The sequence below is a fragment of the Bubalus bubalis genome, chromosome 11 (assembly GCF_019923935.1).
Source record: "Bubalus bubalis isolate 160015118507 breed Murrah chromosome 11, NDDB_SH_1, whole genome shotgun sequence".
Taxonomy (NCBI): Eukaryota; Metazoa; Chordata; class Mammalia; order Artiodactyla; family Bovidae; genus Bubalus; species Bubalus bubalis.
Window position 1 is genome coordinate 17,311,316 of NC_059167.1, and position 20,862 is coordinate 17,332,177.

At 41.5% G+C, this 20,862-nt stretch overlaps 1 protein-coding gene across 8 annotated transcripts in view; it reads left to right on the forward strand.

Annotated features, from left to right (window-relative positions):
• The window catches only part of AREL1 (apoptosis resistant E3 ubiquitin protein ligase 1), a 44,482-nt gene that overhangs the window by 5,994 nt on the left and 17,626 nt on the right, over positions 1-20,862 (forward strand). For 3 of the 8 annotated variants that reach the window (XM_025295197.3, XM_025295196.3, XM_006053871.4), the window contains exons 2-5: positions 11,696-11,806; positions 15,788-15,848; positions 16,694-16,920; positions 17,852-18,089. In XM_025295197.3, the coding sequence (XP_025150982.2) occupies positions 15,833-15,848; positions 16,694-16,920; positions 17,852-18,089 (481 nt within the window). In that variant the 5' untranslated portion in view covers positions 11,696-11,806; positions 15,788-15,832. Of the gene's footprint in view, positions 1-11,695; positions 11,807-15,787; positions 15,849-16,693; positions 16,921-17,851; positions 18,090-20,862 lie in introns of those variants that run through there. The other 5 variants (XM_025295195.3, XM_025295199.3, XM_025295198.3 and 2 more) reach the window with 5 other exon arrangements.

Sequence of the window (20,862 nt, forward strand, 5' to 3'; positions counted from 1 at the left end):
TTCCACATAAGTTCTATCTGTTGCTTCTTGACCTGCATACAGATTTCTCAGGAGGCAGGTAAGGTGGTCTGGTATTCCCATCTCTTTAAGAATTTTCCACAGCTTGTGATCCACACAGTCAAAGGCTTTAGTGTAGCCAGTGAAGCAGAAGTAGATGTTTTTCTGGAATTCTGTTGCTTTCTCTGTGATCCAGAGAATTTGTCGTTAGTTTGATCTCTGGTTCCTCTGCCTTCTCTAAACCCAGCTTGTACATCTGGAAGTTCTTCGTTCATGTACTGCTGAAGCCTAGCTTGCAGGATTAGCTCCAAGGATACCCCTTGGTGTATGTGGTAGAACTTAGGAAAACAGTTAAAACTTTCCAAGTGTGATTTGGTTTTTCATATCCTGGTGAAGAAGGAAACCTGGCTGGGCTACATAAATGGTTTATAGAAAACCATTTAAACAGATAAGGTTTTGAAAAACGTTTTAAGCAAGCATTACCTGAATTGGAGCAATGACTTGGGAGGCATGATCAGAATCCTAAGGGGGAGTGTGAATGGAAAGTGGGGAGCCATATGTACTTTTTTTAAACCCAGATTTTGTTTTGGAATCATTTTAGGTTTATAAAAAAGAAGCAGAATAGTACAAGGAGTTTCTGTTGTACCTTTTACCCAGATCTCTCCCTAATGTTAATGTCTTACATAATCGTGGTAACATTTTGTCACATCTAAGAAGTTAACATTGGTATGAATTGAACTGCAGACTTTATTTGGATTTCACAAAACTTTTCCACCAATATCCTTTTTCGGTTCCAGGATACCACACTGCATTTAGATAATGTATGATTTTGATAAATAGATTGGGGTTTTCAGTGAGCTTTTTCTGTGCCATGTATGTGGTCCAGTAATCCTCTCTGACCAGTGCTGAGGAAAGTCATTGACCTTGAGAATAAACAGTACCACATAGGTGGTTTTTGTAGCCTTTGATGCTCAAAGCACTGTTAAGCCAGTGGAAGAGTTGGCTTTGCTCCCAGGAGGGTGGTGTGACGTTTCCTGAGAAGCTTAAGAGCTGATCCTGATTGTGGGTCCCTTCTTAGCTTCTACTAAAACCGTGTGTATACCTCATAGATTTTACTACATGGAACTATCCCCAATTATTTCTTGTCTTCCTCTTTACTAAATTGTGTGTCTCCAAGGGGTCAGGAACTATCTTACTTATTTTGGAATCTAGGAGGCCTGGCCTGCTGCAGTCTGTAGGATCGGAAAGAGTCAGTCACGACTTGGCAACTGAACAAGAAGAAGCATCCAGCATATTGCTTGGCATGTAGTAAGGTCTTAATACACATTTGAAATTAATAAGTCCTCGTTTGGTAACATTGATTAGTTATTAGGTCAACAGAAGTTATGTTTTGAATGCCATGTGTTGAGTTTCTCCAAATTGAGCCCTCTTAAGTGGCCATTTCTGTGCCTAGTTGAGTTTTTCTTCCCAGAATTTTAATCAGAGAAGTATAAAATACTCATTTAAGGTTGCTCTTTCTTCTGATTATATAAACAATTTATTTCCCTTAAAAAAATAAGAGTAGGATTGAAAGTAATAGCAGTGTATGTGTGTGTGTATGTATGTGTGCGTGTGCGTGTATGCATGTGCTAAGTCACTCAATGTGTCTAACTCTTTGTGACCCCACGGATTGTAGCCCACCAATCCTCTGTCTATGGGATTTCCCAGGCGGGAATACTGGAGTGGGTTGCCACTTCCTTCTCCAGGGGATCTTCCCGACCCAGGGATCAAACCCATGTCTCTTGGTCTCCTGCATTGACAGGTGGATTCTGCACCACTGCGCCACCTTGGAAGCCCAATAGATGGTAGTAGAGGTAGAAACTGGGTTAGCTTTTGAGTATATGTGTGATGGTTGCAGTTTCACCCCACTGGGCTGTAGATCTGGCCGTTTGCCTGCCATTTCATGCACAGTTAATGAAATAAAAACTTCCTAGACTTATTGAGGGAGACGGCTTGTCAGATTCAGAGAATTAGTTTAAAATTTTTCCTGTTACAACCAAGATTCGGTGGCCCAGGGTCACCTAAGCATAAAAGCTGCCATGGTATGGGAACACAGGGGTCTGTTCTAAATCTGTGGATCGGGTACAGTAGATCAACTTGGTAAATAGGAAAAAAACATCAGGGTAAGAGGGAGTTGTAAATCAGAGCTGCTGTTTTCTTGATTTAAAGTCTGTGACAGGGGCCTTGATGAGCCAGTTTTCTATTTTGTTTCTCTCCAGATGTTCTGTGAAGTTAGGAAATGAGCAATGATAACTTCTCATTTCATTTCTCCGTTTTAGTCACGTTAGCTTTGTGTACCTTTTTCCTCCTTTCTATGAACTATATTTTATTCCAAGGGGCATAGAATAGAAATTCGTATACCCTGTTCATTTAATTTTGAGTCTGAAGAACTCTGGCTTATTTTAAAGAGACTGATGTAATGGAATCCAAGTTGAATTAAGAAATGTAAAGTTACTTTTAAGAACCAACGTCAGGGGTTCAGAAGTTTTATGTCAATTTGAAGAGACCCGAGGGACTAAAATCTTGCCTACATTTAGAAATGCCATTTATTAGATTGAAGAAGGGGAACATCTGTTAAAAGATAAAAATCTTTCCAATTCTGAAATAGACTATAACTTCAATAGTGCTTGGTAATGTGGGAAGTTGATTTTAAAAGAAACAAAGGGAGAATAAAATTGTGTGACTAATTATGAGATAAATGGAATGCAGGCGTTTTAAAGAAAAGTCTTGTTAAAAACTTTGACGAGGTTTTCTTAGATGAAGCGTTTAGATAAAATTTCTAGAAGAAAATCTTTGTGACCTTGAGTTAGGCAAAGATTTTTAAAGAATTTTTTAAGATAGGAGAAAGGACAAACTGTAGAAGGAAGAAAAAATGTATAAGTTAGATCTCATCAAGTTAGGAAAGTTAGGAGCTTTTACTCATTAAACAGCATTAAACAGCACCGTTAAGAGAGTGAAAACGCAAGTCACAGCAAATACTTGCTGAGTGTGCATCTAATAAAGGACTTGTATTCATAACTTAAAAGAACTTTTACAACACGACAGTAAGAAGGCAGCTCAGTTTTTAAAAATGACAGAAGATTTGGATACCAGAGAAGCTTTATAAATAGCCAACAGGCCCAGGGAAAGATGCTCAGTATTGTTAGTCCTCGGGGACTTTAAAACCACAGTGAGATACCACTTCACACCTATTAGAATGGGTAAAATTTAAAAGATTGATAATACCAAGCATAGGTAGATACAGTAACTGGAGCTCTCATACATTGCTGGTGGAGATGCAAGGTAGTACAGCCACTTTGGAAAACAGTTTGCCAGTTTCTTATAAATTAAATGTATACTTATTACATGACCTGGCAGTCCCACTTTTAGCTGTTTATCCAAGAAAAATGAAAACGTATGTCCACATTACACTTGTATTTGAATGTTTACCCATAATAGCCCCGCCCTGGATAGAATCCAAATGTCCTTTCCTGGGGAATGGATAAACAAACTGTATGCCCGCATCATGGGTGACTACTACAAAGGGGAATGAACCACCAATACAAATAACAGCATGTATGGAGCTCAAAAGTGTTGTATCACACACGAAAGACTGTATTTTCTATGTGATGTCATTTATAGGCATTTTGCAAAAGGCAAAACTATAGCAAAGTAAAGTACATCAGTGGTTGTGTAGGAGGGTAAAGGACTGCAAAGGGTCTTGAGGAACTTTGGGGGGTTATGAAATGCTCTGGATCATGATTGTATTTTACCTGTATCATTACCTTATACAGTTGTCAAAACTCTTAACTGTATGCTTTAAATTGGTGACTTACTACATGCAAATAACACTTTAGGGAAACTGATTTTGACAAGAGATTGGACAAAGGTTTTTTTTTTTACTAGTGATTTATATATTTGGAGAAGGCAATTGCACCCCACTCCAGTACTCCTGCCTGGAAAATCCCATGGACGGAGGAGCCTGGTAGGCTGCAGTCCATGGGGTCGCTCAGAGTCGGACAGAACTGAGCAACTTCACTTTCACTTTTCACTTTCATGCATTGGAGAAGGAAATGGCAGCCCACTCCAGTGTTCTTGTCTGGAGAATCCTGGGGACGGCGGAGCCTGGTGGGCTGCCGCCTATGGGGTCGCACAGAGTCAGACACGACTGAAGCGACTTAGCAGCAGTAGCAGTAATTTATATAGGATTAAAGAATGCTTTAAAGTTTGCATCTGAATTTGTTATAGACATTAAAATAATTTTGAAATAATAATATCACTGAACTGAGTTGCAAAGAGCTTACTAGTTATGTTAGGTCAAGTTTAAATTAATATTATTTGTAAAAATAGATAGAGATAAAATATAAATTTTACATGAAGAAGTTGCTGTATCAGAGAATGAGAGTTCCATATAAGGAAAAAAAATGTGAGGGCTGATTTTGAATTCCCCACTCTGGCCTAAATCTTTACTTGGTCTAATACAATTCACCATCACTTTGGAGGAATAGTCACTTCCTTTTGCCTCCAATAAATTACTTAAAAATTTTTTCTCCTCTGAGTTTCTTCTCAGTTTGATTTGCTAGCTCCTCTGAGGAAGCAAGGGCAGGATATATCTAAAGTTGGTCCCCTCTAGCAGTCTCTCCCCATTCCCCATGTCTTTTGACTGCCCTCCAGATCCTGGTGTCTCTAGCTTCAGATGCTGATTTCCACTTGTCTTGTGGATTTTCTCATCTGGATATGTTCTGTCTATGTGCCTGCTCAGTTGCTCAATCGTGTCCGACCCTGGGACCCCATGGACTAAAGGCCGCCAGACTCCTCTGTCCATGGGATTCTCCAGGTAAGAATACTGGAGTGGGTTGCCATTTCCTCCTCCAGGGGATCTTCCCAACCCAGGGATCAAGCCCACGTCTCCTGCATTGACAGGGGATATCCTGTAGACGCTTTAAATTTAAGTTCACTTCTGCACTCATTACCTTCCCTCCATATCTGCTCTGCCTCCTTAATTCTCTGTCATTATTCATCCAGGCTCCCAAGCATAGAAAATCCTGACTTGTCTTTGGCTTCTTGCTCCCCTTGGGCTTTTTGTCTCGAAGATCACTGATCCTGTTGCTTCTAACAGAAACAAAGCACACTCTAGTCTCTTCCTGTCTAGTTATGACCAGTGCCTAGAAGCTTCCTTGGACAGTATCCTCTTGTCTCTCAGCCATTGATCTTTATCTTCGAAGTCTCTTTCACATTGCCCCCAGAGTTACTTCTCTTTAAATGTGTGATCCTGTTACTCCCTTAGTTAAAGAACTTCTCTTGTGGCTTTGTTGCTGTTTAGAGTCTAATCAAATGAAGTCATATTCCTTTAAAGTTCCAAATTAAATACTTCTGAGCTCTCTTTCTTCCTATTCCAAGAATGTCTCTCCCTCCCCAACCCTTTTGGAGGTTCTTGATGCATCAGTATTCCTGGATAAGAAGGTAGGCTCTGGGATCACATTGCCTGGTTCCTTCAGTTGTCAACTTAGTGACCACAGACATGTTATTTTAGCTGTCTGTACCTCCGTTTCCTAATCTATAAAATAGGCATCATAATACAGTTACCTTATACGGTTGCTGAGAGAATTAAATGAGATGATCCATGAAATACTTCACACAGTGCTGGCACATAGTAAGTTCTCAGTAGAGGTGGATTCTTGTTTTTATCATCATACTGGAAAAAGAATTCAGAAAACTTAGTGTTTTGGATTGTTGCTGTCATTGGTTCAAAATGAGATTTCTCTGGATCTCTCCATCTTTCCTGATGAGGAGAGAACAGAAATGAAAGCTGTGTAACTTGGCTGAACCAGATTCCCTCAGGTACACTCAGTGCTGTCTTCCTCATTTATTTGGGTTGGGTGGCTTGGGCACAAACCGCCATCATAACCTGGCAGGCCCGAAGCCTGGGTAGCACATCAAGCCATATCCCCTGGGGCTCTCCTGTGGTGCCAAGTCACCTGGGCCTAGTTTCCAGTCTCAACCGGTCTTCCCTTCCCTTATAGTCCAAGTCTTGCTCCCCAAGGGCAGCTGAATTCCTTCCTTTTCTCAGTGCATTTCCATGTTATACCCGAGGCAACAGAAGAGAAGCTAAATAGCTTGTTCAGGATCACTTAATTGTAAAATTCATGCTCTTAACCACTGCACTGTGCTGTACTTAGTATCAGGCACCCTGGTTTAGCCCCATGGTTTTCCAAACACTTTGCTTTCATAATGCTTTTCATTACTCTCTCTTGACTCAGTACTTTTACTTAGGCTGTTCCTTCTACCTAGGATACTGGTTGTTGTTGTTGTTGTTGTTTCCCTGCCTTGCAAATGGCCTACTCATTGTTAGGTAACAGCCCCACTCAGGCAAGATAACCTCTCTCCTTCCTTTGCCTTCCACACATTGTTTTTCTCCTCTTTTGTACACCTGCTACGTTGTATTATCTACCTCCCACATTGGACAGGGTTAATGGAGGTTGAGAAAAGACTTTGTCTTACTTATCCTTGTGACCTTAGCTTTTAGCACACAGTCTTAAAAAATGAAATGAATGAAGAATGAATGATACAGAAGAACCTAAAGATGTTAGTTTGCCAATAAAGGTCCAGCTAGTCAAGGCTATGGTTTTTCCAGTAGTCATGTATGGATGTGAGAGTTGGACTGTAAAGAAAGCTGAGCGCCAAAAAATTGATGCTTTTGAACTGTGGTGTTGGAGAAGACTCTTGAGAGTCCCTTGGACTGCAAGGAGATCCAACCAGTCCATCCTAAGGGAGATCAGTCCTGGGTGTTCATTGGAAGGACTGATGTTGAAGCTGAAACTCCAATACTTTGGCCACCTAATACAAAGAGCTGACTCATTTGAAAAGACCCTGATGCTGGGAAAGATTGAGGGCAGGAGGAGAAGGGGGCGACAGAGGATGAGATGGTTGGATGACATCACCGACTCAGTGGATATGAGTTTGGGTAAACTCTGGGAGTTGGTGATGGACAGGGAGGCCTGGTGTGCTGCAGTCCATGGGGTCTCGAAGAGTCGGATACAACTGAATGACTAAACTGAACTGAACTGAGAGATATTAGTAGTGAATTTGCTAAAACTGCGTTTAAGGTAAGAGAAAATACAGATGTCTAGGGATGGAGGAACATAGAAAAAATGTGAGTATATGAAATGAGTGGTAATGGGTAGTATACCAGTAAGTTGAATGGGGGTTGTAGTGCTTTTCAGAATTTTCAGCTCAGGTACCTCTAATGGTAGAGGACAGTGGGTGTGTAACCCTTTGGGGGCTGGGAACAGAGCCTGAAGTCGCCTTTCTGCCTCAGTGACAAAAAGCATATGAATGTTTTGAACATGTCCATGTTCGTGTCCATGTTTTATCTTTAGAAATTCATGCATGTTTTGCATTCTATTTTACTATCTAAATGAGTTTGTTATAACATGAAAATACTTTTTTCTCCCCATCCACCTCATCCTCTGATAGCTGGATGCAAGTGGGAATGTGTCCATTTATCCTCTGTCTCCTACCACATTCTGGCATGACCCAGTGCCCAGATCAAGGAAGCACGGAATGGGTTATAGTCTAATACAGCAACGTTCTAGCTTTCTGTTTGGGGGGATCGTCTGCTTGGGAGTATTATGTCATGGAACCGAGGAGGGTGAGCTCACCCTGTTCTGACTAATGAGGCTGTTCCTGGAGGGCTGCAGTCATTTGGAGGCACCTCATTACCAGATCGCTGGGGAGCAGCTGGAGAGAGTTCACAGAAGACCCACAGGAATGATTAAGAGACTGGAGGGGCTGATGGATGAGGAAAGAATACAAATGAAAACTATAACTTGGCTGAACCAAGGTCACAGGAATACACAACTGTATAAATATCTCAAGAGTATAAACTTGACGGGGGAGGGTGGTCTTTTATGGTGGGATTTAGTGGTGGGGAGAATAAACCAAGGGTGAAATTTAAGCAAAGGAAAAGGTAAACTAATATTCTCAAGTGTCTGATAGCGCACTTTATTTCTTGGAACATCCTCAGTTGGGCCACTCTAACTTGTGGGCCTTTGGCTAATTGAATGATCTGTGTTTTTTATTCGACTTCCGTGGACTTGAGGTCGTCACTTCTCTGTGTAGAGAATACCGGAGACTAACATCTTACAAAGCACACATCTTTCTCTTGTCCCGACTCATTCTGTGGGACTCAGTGGTTATTATTTGGTACTCCTATGTGCTGCCTATCTCTTTATCCCTTTATGTACCAGAATTCTGAAGTGGACTTTCACATACTTTTTTTAAATTAATTTTTTATTGGATTATAGTTGATTTACAATATTGTGTTAGTTTCAGGTGTACGGCAGAGTGGATCAGTTATACATGTACATCTATCCACTGTTTTAGATTTTTTCCCCATGTAGGTCATTACTGAGTCCTGAGTATAGAGTTCCCTGTGCTATACAGGGATCACAGCTTTTTAGAACAGCACTTTAAAAGTAGCGACAGAGTCAGTATGTGTGGCGATAATTTTAGAAACCCAGGTACAGTATTTGGTCCCTGAGGTACTCGTTGGTTTTAGGAAATTGTAGCCTTGATGAAATCTAAGCATGATTGTATGAAGCACATACTTTGGGAAATGGTTGTATAAAATGCCTATTTGGGGTATGGAAGGCATAAAACTTTTAAATGACAGTTGAAATTAGCCAGGAGACATATTTGCATAAAATCGCCAGTTTTATAGCTGTTTTCTTAAGTAGGGACAGTAGAACTGGAAGGTGATTTTTATGCCTTTTTTGATACATAAAAATGAGTTTATTAATACTACACATTTATGTAACTTTAAAACTAAGTCGTCTATACCAGAAGTGGATAAACTTTTTCTGTAGACAGTCAGATAGGAAAGCTTTGTAGACCATACATCTCTGCTGCAACTACTCAACTCTGTGTTGTAGTTCAAAGGCAGTCAAAGATAGAATGTAAACGAAGGAACTTGGCTGCATTCATTCTTTCTGACAAAACTTTTTTTTTTTTTTTAAACAAAACCCAGTGACTGTCTGGATTCGGCCTGCAAGCTGTAGTTTGCCAGCTCCTCCTGCTGTAGACCCTTGCTGCTCCTGAAAGCATGGTCTGCAGACCAGCAGCGTCAGCATCACCTGTGAACCTCATAGAGAGGTGCAGAATAGTAGGTGCCTTCTCAGGCTGGCTGCTCTAGAGTTGAGGCCATGCTTCCTGAATTTTAACACACATAGGAATCACCTGGGGAACTTGTAAAAGTATGGACTCTGAGATGACTTTGAATACCATGTTAGTCACTGGGAGGCAAAGATGAGTAAGACCCAGTAAGTGTCCTCAGGGAGTCTACAGTTCATTAGGAGAGACTACTGTATAAACAAATAATTACAATACAGACTAATAAATGCTTCAGTAGAGGTATCTTCAGCATAGGAGTATCACAAATGAGGAAGTGATTGGTTCTGCCTGGTGTGGGGAGTCCTCAGAGGGTCTTAGGAATTGGACCAGGAAAGGGGCTGGGGGCTTGAATTGAGTCTTGAAGCTCACTAGAAGCACTGAAGCATGGGGAACAGAGGTAAGTGTGGCAGTTCATTGTTGGGCACCATAAAGATGATATAAGATCTAGGAGTTACATGATTTAATAATCGAATAGCTGATCACAGGGTTGGAGACCCACTGAGATCATTATGAGTAGAAATAAAAGTTCAGTACATTCTATTATATTTAACTAGTTTTAAAATACTGTTTCCTTGGTTGAAAAATAAAGATCTCTTGCCTGTTCTCTCCCTTTTTTAGAAGAACAAAACAAAACACAGTATTTGTTCAGAAATAGAAACTTCTTATATATTTTCCTATCATTAAGAATTTGGGGGACTTCCCTGGCAGTCCAGTGGTTAGGACTCTGCTTCTACTGCAGGGGACACGGATTCAGTCCATCCCACATGCCACATGGTGAGACCAAAAAAAAAAAAGAGAATTTGGAAAACACTAAAAGGTACAGTTAGAAAAAAATGTCTGTAATTCCAGACACCAAAAAATGACCACTATGAACATTTTTATGTTGCTCTTCCCAGTCTTCTTTATATAATGTAATATTTTAACAATTGGACTCATGTAAATAATTTTGTGTTTGCTTTTTCATTTAACATTTTATTTGTGAGTGATTCACTGGGTTGTTATTCCTTCAAAGTATCATTTTTTAAATGCTTATATTACATTCTGATGGATCTCTTATAGTTTATGTAATTCTTGTTTGTGGCTCGTTTGAACTGGTTCCATTGCTAGTTGACCCAGGTTTTGGCTGATGTACTTGGCAAGTCTGTCACCATATTTTAAAATAATAACACATGCTTATTTATTTTTAATTATAAGAGTTTGCCAACTTGTTTGATCTGGTGGCTTTCACCCATTCTGTTCTTTGGCTCTTGTTAGCATTTTTTAATTTTGTTTCTTTGTTTCCCATTATAAAAAGGCAGCAGAGTGGTCATCCAAAGCATGGCATCTGAGTCCAGGTTGTCTGGGTTTGACTCAAGTCTACTATGTACTGTGGTGATCTTGAGAAAGTTCCTTGAGAAAATGCCTCAATTTCCTAATTTGTAGAATAGAGATAGTTGTATCTGTGTCTGAGGGTTGTGAATTAATACACGTGAAGGACTCAGAACAGCTTCTGCCACGTGGAGAGGGACTGTCTCTTCACTTAGTGATCAGTAGTTTCTTGTTGTACGGTGGCTGTTCTTGCTAGAACCCCCTTTCTGCTATATTTAGTTCATGAATATCTTTGGTCAGTAAAGATTGACTTTACTCAACTTTATTACTCAGTGTCTTTATCTTGAATGTTCACAGAAAACTTCCCCTCACCTGTAGTAGCAAATTTTACTAAAATTTTAAAGTCAGTACTAAAAGTAAACATAAAGTCAGTATTGTTTAACCCTGTCTTGGAAATGCATACATAGGCACAAAGGGAGCAAACTGTATATAGGCTGACTGATCAGGTTATTTTTTAATTTACTTTTTAGTTGGATGATTAGGTTTTCAAGCTCTTGGGTGGTTTCCCCTTTCCAGCTGAGTGTTCCCTTGGTTCCTTTTTCATGGCTTATAAGGCCCGCTGCAACCCAGCCCCACTGTCGTCTCCTTTCATTTCTCTTCACCTTGTTCCCTGTCCCATTAAAGTGAAACTGGTTGTGTGGTTGGGAGGAGACTCAGTCTTAAGTCTGTGCTCTGGTTTGCTTCTCCTGAAGGGTTGGAATCAACTGAAGTGCCAGAGCTCCTTTCTGGGAAGTGACCAGCTAAGGCGGTGAGATCGCCTCTTGGCTTTTCTCGTGATTTTAATTGGGAAAAGCTTGGTCAGAGGTTCACCTGCCTTTGGTTATTTTTGGTGCCACAGGGTTTCCACTGCCTATTCTGTGCCTCTTCTTTGTTGTTTGCTGGGAGTTCTCTTTGAGAAATGAAAACCTATCCCACTGACTCCTTTTTTTCTTTGTAGGATAGGATCCTAAGACAGCAGACCCGATGCACCCTTCTGCAGCTGACTGCACCCTGCATTAGAAAGAGGTCCAGAGATGATGTATTTGAGGATTATGTTTCTCTACCCAGGAATTCAGGCAGTTCATTCCAGAAACACTGACCCTCTGCTTGTGTGACACACCCTTCCTAAAGATCTAATGGACACTTTCTGTTGACCTTGCAGCTGTTTTTTCACGTGGAAGTTGGAAGACAAGGTGAAAGTGGCCGAAAGGTACCTGCTTTGGTGAATAGACGTGCTCCCCTCGGTTCTTAGAACATGGGACCTCGTTTAAAGGTAAGGTGATAGGCTAGTTAAGGTTCACTTCTTATTAGGATGGAGAATATGGACTCAGTGACCAGTTTCTGAGTTCTCTCAGCAAGGCCTAGCTGGCATTGACATGCGCAGTTGCAGTCAGAATTGACTTTATTCCCAGCAGGGCATATTCAAGTATGAAGAAATCAATTCTCCATTTCTGGGAATTGACTTTTTCACACTGGATCTTCAATGTTAGGGCTAAAATTTATTTGATACTGTAATTATAAATCTTTGTACTAAAAAAAGGCAAAGAGTTTTAGAATATGTGTCAGTCAACTTTCTAACATTCCCCTGAGACAAACAGCTTCAAGTATTTCCCCTTTCCCTCTTTTGTAGATAATGTGAGCCAAAGTGCTGTAGTATTAAGCAGCTTGCCCGGGATCTTTTAGTAAGCAAGCGATATTTCTGCATTAGATAATCGGTACTGCATTCCATTTTCCTTTGTAATGCTTTATTTTTATTTCAAAAGATTAAAAAGGAGGCCATAAACATTTATCTTTCTAATTTTAGCCTTGGTAAGATTGGGTAATGTTTTTCATACTTCTTTTACCTGTTTTCTTAAATCTTTTCTCTCCCCAAATACTTCACTAGTCGTATGACTCCACTCTTTTTTCGTGATTCATGATTCACAGTTACATGAGGTTAAGAACATTGGGCTTCAGAGTTAGACATGGGCTTGAGTCACTTATCCTGCTGGGAGATGTTCAGCAAGTCAACTTTTCCAACCCTTTTTTTTTTCAAGTCTTTAAAATGAGAATAATAATGCTTATTTTGCCAAGTTGTATTGGTGACAATTATTTAGGCTAACTTGTGAAACACTTAGTACACTGTTGGCCTGTGGTAATGACTCAGTAAGGGGAGTTGCAACCTATGGGTTTACTGCTGTGAGGTGGGACGGGAGGGGAGATGGGGCAGAGAGCACACCAGAGGTACAGTAAGAGGACAGAACTGCCACAGAAGAAGTGAATCTGGAATAAAAGTGATTTGAGGGGTCACCCTAAAAGGAAACCCTGTATCCAAAGGCATGGAGGCTTTGTGACAGCATCCAGAGGGAGAAGATGCAGAAGGCAAGTTTAGAATGTGACCATGGAATAAAATTAAAAAAAAAAAAAAAAAAATTATTTTAAAATAAAATATAAAAATATTTCAAAAAAAAAAAAAAAAAAAAGAATGTGACCATGGGCAAAATTGAGAGCTGGGTAAAGTATTGTTGGGGGGGTGGTTTGGAGTGGGATTGTCGAGAAGTGGGATAGTTCATAAAGATCACATTAATGAGTGATGAATTGACAGAGCTAATTCCCTGGTCACAAGGTGGCTTCATGGAAAAGAGAGTTTAAAAAAAAAAATTGGTATGCTGAGTTTTAAATAATAGAGGAAATTGGAATAGAAAAGTAGAATTGATGTATTAGAAAAGGTGTAGGTGATCTAGATCAGTGGTGGTGATGATTTGGTTGAGCAATAAGTGAATGGGGAGAAGATGGACAAGGTTTTAACAAAGTCAAGTTTATTATCATCAGCCATGAGGACTGAGACTATGGCTGTTGTATACCATTCCCCCAGTATCTGGCGTATGAAGTAGGTACTCACTATTTGTTGGATGAATTATTTTAGTATGAATTTTTTTAAACTCTTGATTATAAAAGTTTTCAAACATGAAATTAGAACAGTATAAAGAATGCCAGTGTAGGCAGAGGATTTAAGTATGATTAGGAAGGCTTAAGGAAGCCTTTCTTTTTGTAGTTCTGATGCGTTTCTCGTTGAATGAAGTGTGACCCTATAGAGGAGTTCCCTCAGTTTCTTATTGGCTCTGAAGCAAAGAAGCAGTGATGCTGCTACTACTGTTGATAATAGTTATAGTCATAGTTTTAAAACTGAGAACTCACTGGCCCCATTCTAGGTTGTTGACACGTATTAACCCTTTTCATCCTCACAGTACCCCAATGAAGTACACACAATTATTAGCCCCATTTGATAGATAAGGAAACTGGCAAATTATAGAGAAATTAAATAAGTTGTGAGTGGCAGAGAATGGATTTGAATGCAGGTAGTCTACCTTTAGTCTAGGTATACCCTCATTCTCTGTATTATTTTTTTTTGCTATACTTTTTAAGAGTCTTGATAGTTGTGGAGAGTTATATGGAAGTCCTATCACACTAAAGGAGATGGTACCATAGGAATTATTAAACCTCAACCCTTTTTACAGCAATGTGAACTCCGAAGCTTAGACAGGTCATACAGTTGCAGCCTGGAACTGGTCTCTTGGCTCTGACTTACTGCTTGTCAGCTGCCTGTCACAGAAATGTTGTAGTTGTCAGAGAGATAGTACATAGGAATTTCCCCAGCCCTCATAATGTGTGCCATAAATTTAGTGTTGCTTTTATTCCTCCAGGGAGTAAGAGACTTAAGACACAAGTCTGTAGCATCACCTACATACACTTCATTTTCTACTGAGTGCTGTAACTTTGCTGAGGACTAAATGTTCACATCCAGGATCAGATTGAATGACATCCAACTGAGAGAGTGTCTGAGACAATTAAACTGCTGGTTTTGGTTCCACCAAGTTGCCTGGTACATCCTGTAAGGCACAGACAGATGCTTTTAGAGAGATGATAACAGCTTTTCAGCCTCGGAGATGAGATATTAGTTTGGAAAGGAGACTCCCTAGCTGTGATCTCAAATTTTGAGTTAGTGTATTGTCTCTGTAGACCCTTTGGAGAGCAGTGTAACCCATGTGTATTGATACCGCTAATGTTCCATATGTAGATTTCTTTTCTGATGGGACTTGAGACACCAGTCTCAATAGTGATTTCTAAGAAAATTGACATGGTCACTCCTCAGATTACCTACTCCTTATGGTCTCCATTGGATATATTGTTATCAAAGGATCTAATGGCCATTTTCAGCCACTCTTTCTCCTAAATTTTCCCAGCACAATTAGACATCAAAGCACAAGCTGTTCAAAAAAAAAGTGATTTGGTTCCTCTCAAATCTGAGCATAGAAATTTTCATATGTCTTATCTCTAAGTTATATATTAGTGGTGACGAAAGGTGCTGGCTTGAGATCACATTGATAACCTTAATATCTATTGACTTTAAAGAGTGACTTTAGTGCACTGTGAACTGGAGAGCACGTATAGCCTGCTAAGGTCAGAACTCAGGGGTGAGATAGGAATGTCAGTGTGCATTGCATTTTTCCTTGGCAGTACCTTGGGTGGTTCAAATGAGTAAGAAGATTGAAGTCTTACTCTGGAATAACTCTACTAATAGTGAAAGTTTCCCCTCAGACTCTGGCCCCTGTCTGAATTGTTCTGACCTTGGCAGACATCACTTGGGATGAGAAGTCCAGTCTCCTCCTCTGGTTCCTCTCCTTGGCCTCTGCTGGGCTCATCTTTCACAAGGCCCATTAGTTTGTCTGATTGGTAACAGCAAAAAAAAAAAAAAAAAAAAAAGCCAGCTTCTCTTACATGCCCACCGCTTATTATTGAGATGACCCAGAGTTCATTTTAATTACATAATGCCAACATGATGATAATAATCCTTGCTTTAAAAAAAAAATCCACATTTTATATAGCTATTTCTACTTAGATGAATTACTTCCAGAAGGCAAATGTAAGGGGAAAGTGACTCCATTATCCTCTTTGCTTGTGTTAATTAGCACTACTTTGCATGGGGGAGGGAAACTGTCTTGGGGCTTCCAGGAAGATGAAAGCCATGTTACTGCATTTCGTAATTAGAAGTGGCTGTTTGTGGTATTCCTAGGGTGGTCGGTAGATTGGAAATTTTTCGGGGCAATGATGCAGTCTGTTTCTCTGCAGTGTTGTAGGGCACCTGTCAAGCTAGAGAGAGAGCAGGGACAGGAAGGCCAGAGATGGTTGGCTCAAGCCACATGCTCTGCTTTGTCTCTCCCTGAGACGGCTGCAGGGAAGAGTCAGGAAAAACTAAACACGTTTTCTTTTGCAGCTGCAGCTGTGATCCTCGGCTGTCTGTTGGCACTGAAGGGACCTGATGTTTTACGTTATTGGTACGTCACGGAGAGAGCCCTCTCTCATTTTTTTGGTTAGGGTTGCTTATATCCTTTTCTGCTTCCCTCTTTGTCCTTGAAAAGAGACTTAGAAATATTTCTAATCATGCCAGAATGTACCTTCACAGAGTTAGCAGCGGAATTCATTCACTTGAGAAATATTTATTGAGTAATTATAGCCAGTGCCAGACACTGTTTCCTGTCGAGTCAAAGTCAAATAAGGCAAAAATCGGCCTCCATGAAGTTCGTAACACAAAGGGGAGAAATGTTGAGTAGATGAATCAATGTACAGGAGTTTGAGGGAGCCCAGAAGGAACCCCTGACTGTGGGGGGGCTTTTGCCAAGTGGACAAGGAAGGGGAGGGCTTCCAACTGGAAAGAGCAGAACACCCATTCTTTTTACTACTCTTGTCAGGGCCCAGCACAGGCAGGGAGCTTGTGGGTAGGCATTGTATATGGTCCATGGTATAGAACAAGGGTTGGCAGACTTCTTCTGTGAAGGGCCAAAGAGTAAATATTTTCAGCTTCCCAGGCCATACACTCTGTGTCCCCACTGCTGAACTCTGTGGTTTTAGGGCAAAACCAGCCCTAGACAATCGTAAATGAGTGGGTGGGGCTGTGTTTTAGTGGAATTTTATTTGCAAAAACAGGTAGTGGGTGGAATTTGGCCCAAGGACCTTCGTTTTTGACCCTGGTACGGAAGGAAGTTCCTGTCTTCACCCACAGAGGTCGTGACCCAGTAGAGTGGGTCTTTGGACTTCTCCCCTGACTGATGGCTGGCCTGTTCCATAAGGAGAAGCTGTAATGTGTAACTGGAAGGTGGTGTGTGTTCTCTCTTTCACATAGGTGGCATCACAGTGTCTGTGGTTGCATTCTTCTTCACAATTAAGTTCCTCTTTGAGCTTGCCGCACGAGTAGTCAGCTTCCTTCAGAATGAGGACCGCGAACGCCGAGGGGACCGGACTATATATGACTACGTGCGGGGAAATTACCTGGATCCCCGGTCTTGCAAAGTCTCCTGGGATTGGAAGGACCCCTATGAGGTGGGCCACAGCATGGCCTTCCGAGTGCATGTAAGGGAATGTTTCTGTCTCTGTATGCACTGGGGTTTCTGAGTCAGTTGCCTTCCAGAGCCCAGTCCGGTCTGGCCTGGACTGTTAGTATTTTCCCTTGTTTTTCAATTCCCCCCATCTCGCCCCCCTACTCCCACCAGGAACTTGGGAATTGTTAACATCTAAAGAGTCAATTTTTCTATCATTTGGCTTTAATAGGTACTCAGCTTAGAAGAAGTATAAAGCTTAATGTTACATTTTCACAATGAGAAAAATGTTACTGAAGAGGGTAGGTGTTGTAGATTAGGGGTTGGCAAACCATGGCCCAAGGGTTAAATCAGGCTCACTTCCTGCTTCTATAAATACAGGCTTATTGGAACACATTCGCACCTATTCATCTTCCTGTGCTGCCTATAGATGCTGTCACATTTGAGACGTTAATCACAGCTGAGTAACTATGTACGACCTGCTAACTAACAGTATTACTCTCTGGCCTTTTGCAGAAAGTTTGCTGCCTCTGCAGTGACTTCTGCACTGCAGCCTTCTTCTTAGTTTCATAGTCCGAAACCCCCAGCCTTGCCTAGAGCTTCTGTTTACTCACTGCCAGTGATACCCACTGACTTCCCCTTATGTTTGAGCTAGCAGTGATAAATGTAAGAAAAAAGGGTGAGTAAGACAGGGGAGGCGGCCTCTGTGGTTCATTAAGTGTCAAGTTGAAGTGGATTCAATAGTATATTTCACCCCTTTCCTCTGAAATGGTTAAGAATCTGTCTGTGATTAATGGTTTTCTTCGAAGCATGGAGAGAACTTGTTTCTCCTTGTGTGAGCAGGACTGTAGGATTAGGTGGGTGTGGGGATTTACCAGCCACCCCCTCCCACCCCACACACTCTCAAGTTGCACAGCTGTTATCCCCCTGCTCACCAATGGGTGTCCCTCTTCTCCCCACCACAGTTATTCTATAAGAACGGGCAGCCCTTCCCTGCACACCGGCCTGTGGGACTAAGAGTCCACATCTCTCATGTTGAGCTGGCAGTGGACATTCCAGTGACCCAGGAGGTCCTCCAGGAGCCCAGTTCCAATGTGGTCAAGGTGGCTTTCACTGTGCGCAGAGCTGGGCGGTATGAAATCTCAGTGAAGCTCGGTGGGTTAAACGTGGCCTATAGTCCCTACTACAAGATTTTTCAGCCTGGTAGGTTTTTTGTTTCTCTCTCCCTCCATTCCTTCCTTCCTTTTTCTTTTCCTTTTTTCTCCTTTGCTTTTTAAATAGTGCCTTTATTGAAATTTAATTCACATGCTTTATAATTCATTCATTTAAAATACACAATTTAATGGTTTAAAAATGTATTGCTGGGTGGTATTATTGCCTGGTGTGAGTATACCATACTCGATTTAATCTTTCAGCAGTTAAAGAACATCTGGGTTGTTTTCCAGTTTGTGGCCATTATGAATAGTGGTTTTAGTCTGCATGTCCCTAGTGGTTAACAGTGTCGAACATCTTTTCATGTGCTTATTTGCCATCTGTGTGTCCTTTTCGATGAAATGTCTTTTGTCTGTTTTCTAATGGGATTTTTTGTTTTTTACTATTGAATTTTGAGAGTTCTTTAAGTCCTTTGTTACAGATGTGGTTTGCAAATATTTTCTCTCAATCTTTAGCTTTTCTTTTCATCTCCTTAATGGAGTCTCTCACAAAACAAGTTTTAATTTTGATGAAGTCAATTTATTAATTTTTCATTTTATGGATCATGTTTTGGTGTCTGAGAACTCTCTGACTAGTCCTAGGTTCTGAAGATATTCTCCTGTGGTTTTTTTTTTTGTAAAATTTTCCAGTTTTAGTATTTAAGATTGTAATCCATTTTTAGTTAGCTTTTGTAATTTAGGTCCGTATTTTTCTTATAAATGTCTAGTTGCCCCAGTGTCGTTTATTGGAAAGGCTATCTTTCCCCTAGTACATTGGTTTTGCGCCTTTGTCAGGGCTCTATTGGGCATATTTGTGGTGACCTATTTCTGGGTTCTCGTTCTGTTCCTTTGGTGTAAGTGTCAGTCCTTCCACCAATACCAGAGTCTTAATGATGCAGCTATGTAGTAAGTCTTGAAACTGGGTAAACTGACTCTCCACTTTTCTCTTTTAGAATTGTTTTAGCTTTTCCAGAACTTTTGCCTTTCTATATAAATTTTATTTTATTTTTTAGTTCTCAACCTGTTTAATGTGTAAAAGGGGAAAAAAGAGGAGGTAGGCAAAGTTTTGGTCTGAATACATTCTCGGAATGCTGGCCAACCAGAGCATCATTCTGAACAGCTGATTATCTTCTGTGACTCAAGAGTTTCCGTTTCGAAAAGACCTAATTCCATGGAATTATGGTGACTCATTTATCATAAGAATTAAATACAGAAATTTAAAGGCTCTGAGCAAACAGCAGGGGTGGGACTAATATGACAGTAATAGATGGAGTTGATGGGGCAAGAGGCAACCAATCATAAAATTACTTTTCCTTTGTAACAAAGGGTTCACACTTTTAACATGAATTATACATTCATTATGGTTTTTAAAAACAGTCAAGCCTAAATTCTTCATACCATCGAGAAAAGATACACACACTGAAAACCTGCTTAAGTACAGAACTTTTCATTTGACAGCTCTTGGCCAGGGCCACGCACATTTTATAGGGAGCTTTTGCTTCTCAAGCTTAGTAAAAGTCTGACAATCATTTTGTATAAAAATAAGACTTAAATTTAAAACCTCACCAAACTAGGAATCTGATGTAGAAAATCAGTGACACCGGAACGGCTAAAGCCGGTAGTTCTCAGACTTCAGCCCTTGTCCCAGTGACCTGTGAGGCCCCGCCCCACGTGTCCGAGGCCTGGGCGGGCCCAAGTCCCTGAAGGGCCAGCGGGTTCCCCCGAGGGGAGCTGCGCTGCTGCTCCAGGAACCCTGGCTCAGAACCTCTGCTCACCGCAGACCGTGTCCACACTCTCGTCAGCCGTGGTTACTCTGCGGGCGACAGCAGGAGGCAGCGCTCTGGAGTGACACCACCGCCCGCTGCTTTATGGTCAGAAGAGAGAGGTCCCGGGCTTGCGGTCAGGTTGCATGGAGTGCTGCTCTGCCAGCATGTGATGCGGTTTACAACTAAAGCCACAGACGATGTGTTTGAGTGTCTGGCACTCAGTCACGTCTGATTCTGTGACTACGTGGACGGTGGCCCGCCAAGGCTCCTCTGTCCATGGGGGTTCTCCAAGGCAAGAATACTGGAATGGGTTGCCATTCCCTTCTCCAGGAGATCTTCCTGACCCAGGGATTGAACCCAGGTCTCCTGCATTGCAGCTGGGTTCTTTACCATCTGAGTCACCAGGGAAGCCCCCAATATACTTGAAGTGTATATTTAATGCTGGAAATTCACCCCATGGGACAGACAGAAGGCTGTGAAAGGAAAAGGCACCATAACTAAGCTGTCCTTGGAAATACTGAGGTGTTTTTTTTTTCTTTTCTGTCTCAAATACCTTCCCTTTAATGTAACTTCAAGCCCAACACTCTGGGAGGTAAACAGTCTGGTAATTACGAGGGATGAGAGGCAGCATGAGCCCCAGGACGACAGGAGGAGCACTGGGGTCTGGCCACTCCACTAACTCTACAGCAGGGCCTTGACACGAGAGCCCTGGGCAGCTGGAAGACACACGACTCCTCAGGTTCCCACCCGTCATGAAAGGGTGCCCCTGAGAGCCGCTCTGAACTGGGCTGGGCAGAGCCACGCCATAGTCTGGCTCAAAACGGCGGCCCAGAGAAACGGTGCCCATGCCTCGAGGCCACAGGGGTCCCTCTCGCCTAGCCCAGCGCCTGACACCACACAAGACAAGACATGTGGCCAGTCTCAGAGAAAGAGGGGCTTGCCACTGGGGTGAGAACCCTGGAAGGAGCTGACCCCAAACCCAGAACTCTCAACTCGGGAAGTTTATTTAAAATGAGTTAT